We start from the raw sequence: 15,519 nt of genomic DNA on the forward strand, positions 1-15,519 counted from the left end.
ATTATCCAACAGTGTGGTGGGTGTCCGTGTGTCCGGCTGACCTCTTGGTCCCACAGGTGAGCCGTGGCCATGAGGAGACACACCGCTTCATGCTTTTATTTAAAAAATACACGTTTATTTCATTTGTTTTCCGTGTCAGGTGAAATACAAAAGTTAAAGTCTGGTTAACGGGGGTTGAAATCACAGACGCGGGAGGAAAAGCAAACGCCTTCACGTCCCCAAAATCACCGGGTGGTTTTTACATATGTACAGTGGGGCCTCCGCTATTTTAAAGTAACAGCACAGAGGAAAATGGAAAACCTCCAACCAGAAAAACCTCGCAGCTTCCACTGTTAAAATGTTTTGTGTTTTTTTTTTTTTTTTTTTTTTTTTTTTTTTTGCCTTAGCACGAGTCCTTTCACTTCATCTGACCTCAAAAGCCACCGCGGAGTGGCAGGATGCCGGCGAGCGGCCACCCTCACCTCCCGGCCGAACCCAGCTGGGCCTGGAAATCACCACTTCAAGCAAGAGCAGCAGAAAAATCATTCACATTCTTGTATCTAGAGGGAAAAGGTGGTCGGAGATAGCGCTGGCTCTGTCCCCACGCGGCTGCGGTTTGGAGGCCAGACCCTAAACCTGGACACGATAATGACCTGGAGCAGTCAGAGCTGGGTGTTGAAGGGTTTGGGGCACAGGGAAAGGACGAGCAGCCCCGAGCTCCTCTCCTCTCCAGCCCCTCGTGCCTCTGAACGTCCTTCGTTGGCTTCTTCCCTGCCGCATTTCGCCCAGCTCCCCGTCCAAAACCTCGCAGCTTCCTCGCGGGCACCCCCTCTGCGTTAAATAAAGCACAGCCCGAGCACACGCAACAAAGAAATGCTCCGCCACTTGCTCTTTTTTGCAATTTTTATGTAGATATTTAACCCTACACCTTTATCAAACATATAGATAATGAATTCTACCAACTAAAAAAAAAAAAAAATAATAATAAAATAAAAATTAATCAAGTAAAATTCCAACTTCATATAAAAGCCCCCTGCGCACACGGCGGCAGGGCCGTCCCCACGGAGAGCACGCAGGGAGCAGGGGGCCCGGCCTCGTCCCCATTCCTCCGCATGCAGGTTCTGTCTCTCAGCTTACAGCCTGTGAGTTTCACACAATCAGAGATGGCGTTAAAAAGCGATTATATATACACACACAGAGAAAGTCAAACAGTGTTCCCAGGGGAAAAAAAAAAAAAACAAAAAAAAGAAAAAACAACAAAAAAAGGGGGAAAAAAAAATACAAAACACAAACAAACAAAAAAAGCAAACAAGAGGGGTTTTTCCAAAGGGGGTTAAGCTCCACGGAAGGGGCCACGAGCACGCGGGCTGCCGCGAGCAGCGGCCGTGCAGAGGGTGCTGCGGCTAGATGGGTGTAGGGAACACGCCGGCCACTGGAGAGTTCCCGATTTGTTGGTTTTTGGGGCCAAAACCTGCGCGGGAGATGCTGGGGAGCGCGCAGGCCAGAGCCCGCTGCCCGAAAGCAGACCAAGTTCAAGGTTCCTGGGGCAGCCACCGAGCAGGGGCTTGTGGTGTGTTTTTTTTTTGCCAGCCAGAGAAGCGGTCGGGGGGAGGACGCCCCGCAGAGCCTGCGGGTGTTGGTGGGGGTTATTCCCCCCCCAGGAAAGGCACAGGAGGGGTTGCTTGGGGTGGTTGGGGTCTCCATCACCACAGAAAAGCGCTTGGACCCTTCGTTCTTCCCTACCAGCGGCACAGCTCCTGCCCCCAACCTCTCCTTGTGGTCTGACACGGGCTGCGAGGGCTCGGGAGGCGAAGCCATTTGGTAATCAGCTAAAAGAAGATCCCAACATCGCGCATTTCATCTCTTTTTTTTTTGTTTAGACTACTACTGGAAGTTTTATTACAACAGCAATACTTCTTTTTGTTAAAACATTTTTTTTTTCTCTAGTCTCGCACCAACTGGGTGGCTTAGGAAATGAACAACCAAAAAATACAGAACATTTAATTTAGGAAAAAAGTGTTACGGGGCTCTTCAGGAGGGAGGGAGGGGGAAAAAGGGGAAGAAAAAAAAAGGAAAAACCAAGTGAAAGCGCTACTCCCCTGCTCTCTACAATGTCCGGATACCTTCGCTCAAGAGATGGGCGTCTGCTTCAGTACCTGGGGGGGAAGAAGGGGCGTTTTGGTGCAAAGAAGGGGGATCCCCTCCCGAAAGGCGGCCGGGGCCTCTTCAGGCTGTGAAAGGGGTCTCTGTTTAGGAAGGGCTCCCTGGGCCTGAAGTCTGCCCGCGGGTTCCTGACCATCATCCCGCCGCGGTTGGCAGTGTCTCTGTGAGCGGGGCCGATGGGGGTGACGCTGCGGGCGGGCCCCAGCTGCTGCTGCTCCCTGGAGAGGGAGCCCCCCAGCCCCACGGCTTCGCGCACGCGGCCCACCAGGGGGGCGCCACCACCGCCGGCGCCGCCGGGGTCCCGCTGGGGCTGGGCCGTCGCCTCCCTGGGTCCCGGGTGCACGTTAAAATGCTCCTTCAGCGTCCCTTGGTGAACGGTACCGTGCTCCTTGGCGAAGGCGCCGCCGCCGCCGTGCTCCACGGGGATGGGAGGCGCGGGGAAGGGCACGCCGCCGTGCTCCCCGGTCGGCGGCGGCTGCTGCGTGGGGAAGGGGACGCCGGCGTGCTCCCCGGGGACGGGGGGCGGCGGGGGAGCGGGGAAGGGGACCCCGGTGTGCTCCACGGAAGGAGGCGGGGGCACGCCGTGGGGCAGGGCGAGGGGAGAGGAGGTTTCTTTCGAGAAGGGGTTAGTGTGATCCACGGGCGGCAGGTGCGGGGGGACCGAGTGATCCCGCGGGAAGAGGCTGCCGTGATCCTTGGGGGGAGCGGTCGGGGGGCCCGGGGGAGGGCCGACGGGATCCCTCTGGAAAGGAGTCCCGTGCTCCAGGGGAGGAGGCGGGATGGGAGGTGGCATGTGGTGGTCGAAAGCGGGGCTGAAGTTATTCGTTCTGAAATTGTTCACGCTCTCCTGGAAGGGGGCCACGTGCTCCTTGTACTGCGCCTGGAAGCCCCCCATGCCGGGCAGCTCCGAGGCGCTCGAGGGCCCGTTATCGAAGGCGCTCGCCGCGTTGCCCATCTCGAACCACCCCGACCTGCTCGCCTCTCGCCCGTGGCCTCTGCTTCCTTTCCCCAGGACTCGGATGGATTCGACGGTCTGGATGGGCTCCCCGGACATGCCCCTGCTGCTCGAGGCGTTGTGGTAGCCCAGCGTTTCGATGGGGGCTCCCTTCTCCTCGGTGCTGTCGGGCAAATCCAAGCAGGACGACGACACCCGGGTCTCGATGCGGTAGTGCTCCTCCTGCTGCTGCTGCTCGCCTTTGGCCCCTCCGGCCTGGCCGTGGCTGGACAAAGCGACCCCTTCGTTGGAGCCGCTTTTAGAAATCTGGCTAAAATGCTTCTCCTCGGAGGGCTTACGTGAGGAGGCGTTCTTCAGCATGTTCTTGAACTCCATCGTCGAGGTGGCGGAAATGGAAGATCCCAATGATTTGTCCACGCCCGTCGCGGCCGCTCTGCCCGCGGGGCTTTGGGAGGAGAAAAGGGACCGGTGGGGAATGGAGTGGGGCGAGTCTGGGTATTGCTTCTGCGAGAGGCCCGAGTGCACCACGGGTTTCGGCAAGTTGTTGTGATTGGAGTCGGGTGCGAAAAAAACGTCGTTCTTACTGGGCGAAGGGGAACCATCCGAGGTGGAGTCGTTGCCCCGCAGCCCGTAGCTCCCGTACAGCCCTGGAGACGTGGACAGCGGGTCGCAGCTCTCGCTCTGATCGAGAATAGACCTCATCGACTGAGGGAACGACGACTTGACGCTGAAATCCTGCGATCTTTGTCCGTAACTGGACAGGACCGGCTGGTACTCCGCAGCTTCGGATAATTTACTCGATTTCAAAATCGACTTTGCGGGCTTTTTCTCCAGGTTTAACATGGCAGACGGGGGGGGGCCAGAGTAGTCGAAGTCACGGTAATCTTCGTCTTCTTGGAAAGACGTGTCCGGGTAAAACTTCTCCTGCGAGGAGTCCATTAAAGAGGAGGGGATTTCCATGCTATCTGCAGGCTGCTTGTACATGCCGGCCGGAGAATCTCTGCCGAGGCCGAAGGGCCGGTAGGTGTGCACAGAATTGGAAAGCTCCTGGGGATAGCCATCGTCCCTGCTCTGGAGAGGCGACCTGGTGCTGCTGGGAGTAGAGGAACCGGGGCTCATGATTTTTGACAGCAAGGAGATGGTGTCAACGTTGCTGGACGTTGGCTTGTCCATCATCTCGTCCTGGGTGGGCGTCCCACTCCGCTCATCGCGCACCGGCGTTCCGTCCACATTGTCCATGGAAGTGCTGGTAGGACCACGCTGAAAGTCAGCCGAGTGACTTTCCGTTGCGATGTTGGACCCTAAGCTGCTTAAAATCGGAATATTCAAGTTCAGGCCGCTGAAGCCGGGATTTCCCTTCAGGAAGTTGTGTATCTTCATCTCCAGGCTTGGGGAGGGGGGTTCCGATTCCAGCTTCGCCTTTGAAATTTCGGAGGATTGACTCATTGAGGTGTCTGTGGGTAAAAGGGAGGAAGGACTGGGAGGGTGGGAACTGGAGAATCCCAGGGAATTGGTTGGCGGCTTAAAACTGGAACTTGAAAGCCCCGCGGTATGTCCAATGGGAGCCTTCGTAACTGAAGTCGAGGAAACCTCGGCAGTTGACGAATTGGGAGAATAACCAAAAGTTTTGGATATAAAGGACTGGGTGTTGGAAGGAATATTCCTTCCCTTCACGCACGGTACAGTTGTGTTGGCTGGTGACGCTGAAGTGCTCTGCGAGGCGGCTTCGCTCGACTGAATGGTGTTTCCAGCAACGCTCTGAAGTAAGGATGACAGACCTGGAAGAAAAAACGCTGCGATCAGATACTGGGGTGAGAGGCAAGAGAACTTCAACCGCTGTCAAGGGCGAGACTCCTATATTTATATTACAGATGTTCCTTAAAACTACTTCGTGTTTTAGCCAGGAAAACGACTGGATTTTGCTGCATTTAATATTAATGTGAGCACCCACAGAGCTACGGACTTTTGCCAGAGGCAATAATTAACCTATAAATAAAAGTTACAACATACGTCTGAGTAAGTTCAGTAATAACTCATCCTGGCTTTGCAGCCAAGTATAAAAGGCGCGCACGCTGCGCTGCTGACCAGAGCTGCAGAAGCACGACGAGCGCCTCTGAGAAGTTTTTTTCTGCTCTAACCACTAGAAAAGCTCTCTCAGAAGCACAAAGAAACCACAATGACCTCATTTGCTCTCCTGTCACACTCCCTGTTCTTCCACGAAGTGCTCCGGGAAAAATGCCCAACGGTCAGGTCAGAAACGTGAAGATGTACAGGAAGGTAAGAAAACACCGCTCCACAACACTCCTGTTACCTGAGGAGGTCATCTATTGTTTGCCAAAAAATGTAACACGTTTCAATTAAGCTTTTTCTCCCCTCACTTTCGCTGTAGGGCTGCAGAGCAGCACGTGTCAGCGCCGACGCTGACGTCGAACGCACCGTTAAGACATTCACTCAAAATCCACCCCAGTACCTTGCAGGGCTGGCGCAGTCTGAGTCTGGGTTTTGGAGAGGGCAGACAGAATGCTCTCAGGAGTTATCTCCACTTTGGAGAGAATATTTGCTAACGGGTTTGAAGGAGCAGATGGAGTCCCCAGGACAGGAGTCTTCAGGCCACTAGTTAGAGCTGTTGGGCTTGTCGGGGTTCCCGGAGAAGGTCTTGATGCAGGACTGACACCTAGGATGGAAGCACACACCGCTCACCTATGTTGCTTCATTAAGAGGAGCTTTTTTTGGCTCACGTTTCCCACAGATACAACCGCAGCAGAGTTCCGGCGAGCGTGAGCGAGGAGAGGCTCACGAAGCCAAGAGTTGTGTCAGAGAGACCGAGCCAATCTTTAAGCAATAACTCAACCTTTAAGCAGTAACTCAATCGTGTTTATTTTGCGACAATTACTTTGTGACAACTTAGCTCTAAAAGATTACAGAGGGAAAACTCCACCATCAGCTCTTCAAAGACAAGCACCTGCGCCGGGACCACTTCAGCACTCACCTGTGTTTTTCATGACAGAAGTTAAACTGCTGAGGATGGAGCTGATCTTTGCCAGGTCGACGTTCGCAAGGTTTGGCAAGGCGAGCGCTGGCGATGGAGGGACGGGCGCTGCGCTCACCACCTTGGGAGCTGGAGGAGTTGGAGGAGTCTGGGCGGGTGTTGTCACTGTCACCGAGGTTGTGCTGACAGCAGCGGTGGCCGGCGCTGCTTTTGGGGCATTTTCAGCCTTCACAGGGGCTGAAGGTGGAGCAGCCTGCTTCTCCTTCCTCTCCTCCACTGCAGCAGGGGGAGAAGAAGCCCAGAATTATCTCTCTGTCCTTTAAGGGTTATTTAGGGTATGAGATTTTTTCAATGCGATCTTCACTTAACACCGGGCAGGGAATTTGAGTCTGACTCCCTGAGGTTATCTAAAAAGCATTGTGGGGAGTGGTTTGGGAGAGGGGAACAATCCCAGGCAGCTCGCAACTTCCCTGCTGGGGCTGGAGGAGTGGTGCAGACTGCAACTCAAGTGCGCCATCCGCAGCCCAGCGAGGGTTTTGCACCTGCTCTCCCTCCCAAATGAGGTTTGCAAAGGGTGTTTTGGGCAGATACAATTTCTACGCAGTCCCACCGCTGCTCGCGCAGAACATACCAATGATTTTAGACGTATCGTCCTCCACGTCAGACAGTTCCATGTCCTCCACGTCCCGATTATCTGTCACGGGCTCTGGAGACGCCGTCTTGCGGTTTCCAACTGCTGGAGAACGTGAGCTGTCCTCCTCCCCCATCCCCTGGAAGGGGGACTCGGAGCCCGTTGGAGATGGGGCGTCCATACTCGGGGAGGGGACAGGAGACTCCTCCGGATCAGGAAGCGTTGCTTTCAGCTGATCCAGCTTTTTCTTCAGATTGCTCACTCTGTTAGCAAACGTTTTGTAAGCCTGAGAAGGAACAGACATTGAACTGAGTCTTTTATCGGAAGACAACATGCCTCAATTACTTCTCTAACCAAAGCAGAACACATCCTGAGAAAACCATCTCCATTTCCAATTATGTGTACCCTACTCAGAACCTTGCAGTAAAATCTCAGCTTTGACTTGCAGAGCAAGGAACGCATAAGAAGGAGAAGATAAAAGCTGTTTCCAGTTACTTAAAACAATTTTCATACAAAACAAATGAGCTACTGTTTCTGTTGTTCTTTTTTTGGGGGGGAGGGTTGTTTGTTCTGTTTCTGCAATGCTGTACTGAATTCTCTCAGTTTGCTCATCTAGTTCTCACACTGACTACACCACCTCGTGTGGTTTCCAGAATTTAGGATTTGTTAGACTAAGTGCAATTATCTCCCCTTTCAAAAACACAGAGGAGCTGAAACTGCAGCAATGTGCAAGGTTCTGCAAACTCAGCCTCCGACCCAGGAATTTTGTAGCATCTCCTTCTCCCAAACAGACAGAGGATGCATTTTTCAGCCTCCAGTTTACCCAGCAAAACACAGGCAAACATCAGTCCACACGAAGAAGGCTGAGGAAAAATCACACTTACGTTCGCTACGACTTTGACTTCTTTGTACTGCGCTTCATAAAATATACCAGCGTTCTCCAGAGCTTCAGTTAGCGAGGGGCCGTTTTTCACTTGCTTGTCCAAGCCGTTTACAAACTCCTCGAGCTTTGAACTCGCTTCTTCAAACTCCTTGGAGAACTTCTTGCCTCCTGTTTTGTCTAGAAGGAGAATAACATCGCGTGGGTCAGCTGTCGTCCACCAAACGGGACATCAGCCCTCAGAAGCGTCCCCTGAACAGCAGCGAGTGGGGAGCTGAGACAGGAGACCCCACGCACCGCACCACTTTCTGCTCCCCAAACTGCTCCGCTCATGGATCAGCAGCCACAAAGCCCTGCCCTGGGCATGCAAAGCGAGGCAGCGAGCAGCATTCATGCACCACGCTGAGCAGGTGGGGTGATACCATGGCATTAAAACACTGCTGCAGCATCCTGAAAGTGTAAAGTGACACACATGTGACACACATCACCCCTCTGGTGCTTGAGGAGATCGGTTGCAGGAGAACCAGGCTGTCATCAACCAGCTAAAGGCACTGCAAGAGGCCGAGCTGCAAGCAGTCCTTGTTGTTTTCCAACTCGTTTGTGGTTAATGATAAATAAAGGCAGAAGTGCAACGTTTTGCTGTTTCTATTAACCAGAGAGCCCCCTTCTGTTTGGGAAGAGGCAAAAATCTGGAGTTCTGTCCTTCCTTCATTATCGTTTCTACATACAGGCCCAAATTAAATATTTTAGGCACCTGTTTAATGATTCTGAAATGCACAGAGTCCAATTTCTGGCTTAAGGCTCAACAGAAAGTACGAGTTGCGACATCCCAGAGCGTGTATTCGTGCCTCCTTCATGACAGCAGTTTTTATACATTAGATACTATCTTTACCTTTTAAGCATTTCAGTGTTTCAGTGCTGCACACATCCACTCGCATAGTGGAGAGCTGCTTCTCTTTCAGTTCTATCTGGTCTTCCGAGCGCTTATACAACAGCAATTCGTCAATGAGAGACTGGGGCTGAAAAAAATCAAACGAGAGAAGAATCCTCATCACATCCTGCCAAACAGATCCCTCTGCTTCGCGAAGCTAACGTCGCAGGTCTACTTCAGCAACAAGCATTGCTTCTTTTCAATTAATTTAATTCATTTCTGAGTTAAAGCTACTGCAGAAATAGACTAGGGGAACCTCTGGATTTTGAACCTGAAGTCCACCAGATCAGCTGACAGAGGTTTAGGCAGGGCTGGCACTTCTACAGGTCTCCTGGCTTAGCTGTGATGATTAAGAACAGGGACAGGACTTTTTTTTAATCATTACATTCAGCAGTGAGCATGCATTTCTGCAACAGATCTTGCTCCTTCCGAGGGAGTATTCTAGAAGAATTTATTGCCACCATCTCCTCTGCCACCCCAAGCTGCACTTTTCACTACTAGCCCTAAACAAGGCTCACAGCTGAAATGCCTAGCAGCCAACAGCACCAAGAAACAAAAAGACACTGGATACCAGAGCTTCTGATAAAGCTTATGCTGCTGGTGGACGTCAGACAGAAAAGCGACAGCCCAAGGACAGAGGTTAGCACAACAGAACATTTCCACTGGCAGACTTACTCTGAATTCAGCGACAATCTTGGACTTCAAAGCAGCTTTTGGGTTGGTGGATGCTGTTGGAAGAAAGGAAAAGTATAAAGACACCAAGGAATCACAGGTTGATGCTAATCAAAAGTCACAAAAGGCAGCTCTAATCAAAAACATTTCAACAAAACTCAACAAAAGGCTCGCAGGCTGCTGTTATTCCTCGCAGCTTGCCCTCCACACGATGTCCCTCAGTGCTCTGGCTTTCCGTTAGCTAAACCGGACACGGTCACGCACAGCTAGGTTGTGATGGTGGCCAACAAATCAGACTAATTTCACATTTTTACGTGCTACACAAGTTTGCTGCGCGTACCTTCTCCAGCTCTGCTGCTGGGAAGACAAGTCCCTGCAAAGATTGATCTAGGAGCTTTATCAGATCACAGCTTATACTTCCCTACAAGGTAATAAGATTTCCTAAATGCCAGACTCGGAGCTACCACACAGCTCATTATTTCCTTCAGATGGGGTCCCTCTTTCCTACTTACGGGGCTTAACCAAGCTCTCAACCTCAACAAAAAATCCTACACCCCTACTCTGACACCTCACTAACGGGACGGATGGAATCCCATCATCAGGAGACGCTAAATCCGTTTGTTTCTGGACAAAAAGAGGAGAAACGTGTGAGCTGAAGTGAAAGGCTAAATCCTTCATCCGTGCTGAATGCACTTTGGTTGGGGAATGCACTTTTGCTGGTGGTGTTAGCCAAGTAATTAAAGCTTCCAAGCCCTTTCGTTAACCTTCTGCTCTCAGCACTGGTACCAGCAGGCGCGTGCTGCATCTTAGCCCTACCCTTCCATCATCTTGCATTCGGGGCTTCAGTGTACACTGAGATTAGCCTGTGAGAAATGCATTTCCAGCTAGGCTGCACTCCTGGGAATGTTGGATGGCAAAGTTCGTTATCTGCACTGCCAGCTTGCAGGTTGCTTTTATTCTAGCATCTAGCTTGCTGGTGAAGATGTGTTCCTGAACATGAAGGTCCTGTCCACCACGCCTTCCTGCTGCCCAAGCGCAGGGTTCTGGCTGTCTTCTCTCCATCTCTGCATAGTCTAACGCCAGTTTCCAAGAGGTTTCACCTCATCTTTCCTCTACTCTCTGCTCTCAAGTCTTTTTTTCACACTTCATTCCTTTAAAAAAAAGTGGTTCTCTAGCAACAACTCCTTGGCACTTTACATATTAGTCTGTAAGGAGCTTTACAAGCCTGGAAGGTGCATGCTGGCTCGTATTTTAGTCCAGGTACTTTGCCCGTTTAGGGCTAGCCTTTCTTCTGTTCCTCAAGAAGGCAATTTTTATATTAGTTCAGAGAGTTCACATTGGTTCCTTACTTTGAGATTTCTTCCACGGCTTATTCGGTTGTTTGTTCAGAGTTTCTTTCAGCTGCTTCTGAGTTTTGAAAGTGGTACCTGGAAAACATTTCAGTTTTTGCAGTCTGGCATTATGGGATTCCTTTAAGAATCTGGTTTTTGGTGCCATATGGTTGTATGGTAAAAAGAGTGAACAGAAATTTGTTTTAAAATACCTAGACCAACTTCCTTCGATGAGCTGCTGGATGCCCAAGAGAACCTAAGTTTACTCAGGGATACAGCAACCTGCGGGATGGTCTTCCAGTTTTAAATCAAGTTTCTGTTTGCCCTTGCACTAAGACAGTTCAAAAATCACAGTAATGACCAAAATAAAAAGGAAAAACACAATGCATCTAAAAAAAAAAGTGGTTTAGTTTTATAACTGCCCTTTAGGTAGGCTTTTAGGAAATCAGCATTCAACAGACAAGCAATGCAAGTTGAAAAAACAGACATCACACCTGATCTGCAAGTGATCAGAAACACATTTCAAGTTACAGAAGCTCCAGGTTTCCTAACGGACACACAAACTTCACTTCTCCACATGCAGTGCTCAACTACAGACTCTCCGTGTGCCAAAATCGGAGCCCAGGGTGCTGGATCCCTCTGCAACAACTACAGCTGGCCCTTCGAAACCACAGGCAAGGATTTCCTGCAGCTCCTTTGGCTGTTACTGACGTAACCAAACAGAGCACAAACGGGGTCTAATTGCCTTCGAGATAAGTCCATACACTTATCTTTGGCTAATTGTGCTGGCTTAATTGCTGTTTTTACCTGACTACACACGCTTCCAGGTCAGTGTTCGTGATTTCAGTTTTTAAGCAGAGTGTTTGGTAAGCACAATCAGGCTACCTCAGCCTCCAGCTTTGCTTTCAGCCGGTTTCCTACGTGACAAATATCAGGAACTACAACTTAGTACTAAAACTGAGTGGAGAGGAACAAAACCACCTTTGTTGTTCACACCTCCATCACATCCAAGGCTCAGTTCAGGTGTAAGAGGGCTCGTGCTCAAAGGAAGAGGCAGACACAGCCTCTCCCGGGGCACAACGCTCGGGATTTCCAAGACCACTTCACATCCACATGGATTTTGCTCTCAGCTGGAACAACTCCAGCTTCCCTTAAGGGATTCAGAGCTGTCTTTAGGTACAAGAAGCACGAAGCAGACAAATTCTGTGCCCCTCACACCTCGCTACCTTTCCTTTTTGCTCTGTGCAAGGGTAGAAAGAGCACACATGTGACAAAGGCATTTCACTCTGGCATCAGGAGTAGTCTTTAACCATATCAAACTTGCACGTGCATTGGTAAGTTAAGAACCAAAAAGGGCAAGTGACTTACTCAGAGCTTCTTTTAGTGCCAGAATCGTTTCCTCAGGGTACACATTTCTGTCCTCCCAGATTTTGAAGATTCTTTCTATAGATTTGGAAACTGACGGATCCCTGAAAGAGAAGAGCAGATTGTTTTTTTTATTATTATTATTTTTTCCCTCCACACACCAATTTCTCCTGATTCTAAAAAGAGTAAAGTAATTCTAGGTTAAAATCAAGTTTCCAAGACCCTTCAGAGCAAATCACATCCCCATGCCAGAGAGCAGCAGCAAGCTCACTGTGATTTCTCCCACATTATCATTTCTAACCCCAAATTTGGGCTAAAGACTGACTTTGAGAACCCGTAGATAGGGATATTTGAGAACCTGAAGGTGAACAAGATCCCCCGGGGGCCAAAAGGCAGCCGCACGCCCTCCTGGCAGCCCCCAGGATGGGCACAGCTCTTGGTGTCACAGCACTGAGCTTCACACCACAGCCCCGGAGCATTTTTAGCACGACCGAGTGGCCTTGGGAAAGCAGGACCGGTGCCTGCAAGCGCGAGGGCACAAAATAACACCTTCAAAACGAGGGGTTTTAAAGGGCTGAACCCAACAGGAACAATCCGTGACGTTTTGCTAACGTTTCTAGAGTTGGGAGACGTTCAGGGAGCAGGTTTTTGGGGACGCCAAGCCTTGCAGCACGCCGTTACTTACTTCACTAACGAAGCAGCTTCAGGGAGCACTTCTGCAAACGTGTCGCGGAACACGATGGCGTTTTTTCTCTTGCAGTTCTGTATCACGTCGTTGGCCAGGTAAAAAAGGTTCAGTCGATGAGGGAAGGCGGCTGAAGGCAAAAAACAAACACACAAACAACGTTCAGGTTCATCCCCAGGTAAAAGCAGCCGTGCCCACGGCGCTTCTGGATGTGATTTAAGCTCCTGCTTTTCGTTTTGCAGCCATTCTGTCTAGCAGCAAGCCCAAACTAACGGGAGAAATCAGGAGCTTAGAGGGGACGGCTCCCAGCCACCTCACTTCCAGCTCTCCCCAAAAATAAACGTCGTTCCTAATAACGTCAGGCCCCTGTCCTGACTCGGGCACAGCAAGAACACAGAAATACACCCAAAAAAACCCACAATTTCTGTGCCATCCCCTAAACAAGAGGAAGGTAGCACCAGAAGGAGAGGCAGCAGCCAGCACTAGGAGGTCAGCTGCTGGAGCGTGGGGCTCGTAGGGCCCCTGAAGCTCTGGGGCTGCACGATTTTCTAAGAATAATCACATTTAACCCCGTGCAGCCTCCTGAGCGCTTCGTTTCCCCCATTTCTTCGCTTTCTGCCCCAATTCGTCCTGCCCACGGTGCTCTGGCCTTGAAGTCACCAGGAAGAAAATAAAATAATAATAATGACAAAGAAAAGCCCACATCGGTCCCAACGGGTTGGGGGGAGCCAAGAGCTTGGTGGCGACCGGGAGCTGGCAGAGCAGGAGAGAGCGTCAGCCTCCAAAAGAGAGCAATTAAATGGATTTTGATGAACTTGGGAACAAGATAAAGGCTAATAAAGGAGACCAAATGAGAGGAAGGGGCAGTGCCAGGAGCGAGGGGTAGAAAAGGGGCTTTGGGAGCTCTGTGGAGCGGAGGAGCCGTGCGGAAAGACAAATGCTGCGGCCACGGGGCATGGGGAAGGGTCTCAGCGCCGCGAGCGAGCAGGACAGGAGCTCTGAGGAAGAAAAACGAGCAGGGCTGCGCCTGAAAAATGCTGGAAGCGAGGGCGCAGGCCAAGGAAAAGCTGCCCTGAGATGCAGGCAGGGAATTGGGAGCCGGGTCATGCTGAGCCTGACCCACGGTGAGATGCTCAGAGATCTCAGGGATCACGGGCCGAGGAGCCACAATGCTTGGGTGGCAGCAGGAGGAGCTGCTCTGCGTGTCCCTGAGCACGGGGAGGGAGCTGGGGGCTGTTCTGCTGCCCTCAGCCCTCGCTGCCATCACCTCCACGGCCCCACAGCACCACACAAGCGTCCACGCAGCAGTGAGCTCAGCCTTATTTAGCTTTGGGAAAACATTCCCCCCCCCCACCTCTGGCACCCAGCCTGCTGCTGGGGTTTGCCAAAGGGGAATTTGGACCCCCAGCACTTAAATCTTTTCATATTTACGCCTCTGGCAGGCCGCTCGCCCCAGGGATCAGGAGGGTGACGACGCCTGAGCCCCACGACCACATCCCTCACAACAACGCACCGCAACCGAGGCGAGCGCGGGCAGGATTTCGGAGGCCCAAGGTACCGCTTTTTTTTTTTTTTTAATTTTAAAGCACAAAGCTGCGATTCTAAGCAGAAAGCTCGCCCAGGAGCTACGCAAGGCTGGAATATCTCCGGGTAATCACGCCTCAGAGGCCGCCAGACCGCAGCTCGATCCCTGAATTCGGTTGGGAACCCGGGGGGGGCGACCCCACAGCTCCAGCCCCCCCCCCCTCCAAGCTGCCCCCTGCCCATGGGGCAAGCGGTTGGGGCTGGAATATGGGGCTGGGGGCTCTGCCCTCACACCCACACAGGGACCCTACAAATTCAGGGACCCCATCACCTTGGGGACCCCCCTCAGCACAGAGCCCCCCAACCCAAGGACACCAGCCCCGAGCCCACAACAAGGCCCCGTTCCCCCCCCCCCCCCTCAGGACCCTCAACCCTGGGGATTTTTTTTTTGTTTTTTTTTTTTTTTTGGGGTGGGAGCCCCCAGGAGGGGGAAAGAGGGAAGGGAAGGGGGCGTCCCCCGCCCCCGGGGCCTGCACTCACAGCGCCTCAGCCACTTCATCCAGTGGTAGACGATGGTGCTGTGGTGCCGCTTGTTCTCCAGGCACCAGGAGGAGAGGCCCTGGATGGACTCCATGGTGTTGGTCACCGCCTGCAGCTTTCTGTCGAGCGAGGCCTCCAGGGCGCCGGCTGAAGACGACGCCGCCGAGGAGGAGGAGGAGGATGAGGAGGAGGCGGCCGAGGAAGAGGAGGAGGAAGACGACGAGGCCCTGCCGCCGCCGCCCGCCGCCATCTTCCTGCCCTCCTCGCCCAGGCGGGGCCTCGGCCGCTCGGCGGAGCCTCAACGGCCGCTGCCCGCCGTGAGGAGGGGGGCGGGGGGGAGGCCGCAGCCGCCGCTTTTACCCCCCCCTCAGGCCTCCCCCCCGGGGAATGGGGGGGGGGGGGGGGTCCCAAAAAACGCCGCCGCGGCCCTCCCCGCTGGCTGGCGGGCGGGGAGAGGCTGCGGCTGACGAAGCCGCCTGCAAACGCCTCAACCCCAAAGGGCTCGAGGAGGCCGGAGGGGCCCCCCCTGAAGCCCCCAAGCCCCCCCCCCCCGGCCGGGGATGAGCGGGGAGGAGGCGGCGGAGCCGCTCAGTCGGCGGCGGCCCCCCCCGAGCGCAGCGCCCGCCCCCCCGCCGCCATTTTGTGCCAGGCTCCCTCACACGGCGCCCCCCCCCCCCAACCCCAACCGCTCCGGCCCCTTCAGGCGCTGCGCATGCGCCCTGCGCACCCCCGCCCACCCGCCCCCTTCTGAGGGGCTCCCGGCCTGCCCCGCGCCACAAAATGGCCGCCGCCGGGGCGGGAAGGGAGGAGAGGGGAGGGCGCTGAGGGAAACGGGAGCGGGAGAGGAGGCGGAGCGGGGAGTCCCACCGGGAAA

General features: G+C 53.1%; 1 protein-coding gene across 1 annotated transcript; it reads right to left on the minus strand.

Annotated features, from left to right (window-relative positions):
• Positions 1-2,007: 2,007 nt before the first annotated feature.
• On the minus strand, positions 2,008-14,829 carry RPRD2 (regulation of nuclear pre-mRNA domain containing 2; the record flags this gene model as incomplete). Its single annotated transcript, XM_032204399.1, has 11 exons — positions 2,008-4,875; positions 5,568-5,771; positions 6,087-6,362; positions 6,718-7,003; positions 7,602-7,777; positions 8,490-8,616; positions 9,204-9,256; positions 10,550-10,627; positions 11,900-12,000; positions 12,582-12,711; positions 14,646-14,829. Coding segments are annotated over 11 exons (4,362 nt in total), but the record flags the coding sequence as incomplete, so codon positions are not given.
• Positions 14,830-15,519: the final 690 nt, after the last annotated feature.

Source organism: Aythya fuligula, chromosome 28 (assembly GCF_009819795.1).
Source record: "Aythya fuligula isolate bAytFul2 chromosome 28, bAytFul2.pri, whole genome shotgun sequence".
In the NCBI taxonomy this organism is placed as follows: Eukaryota; Metazoa; Chordata; class Aves; order Anseriformes; family Anatidae; genus Aythya; species Aythya fuligula.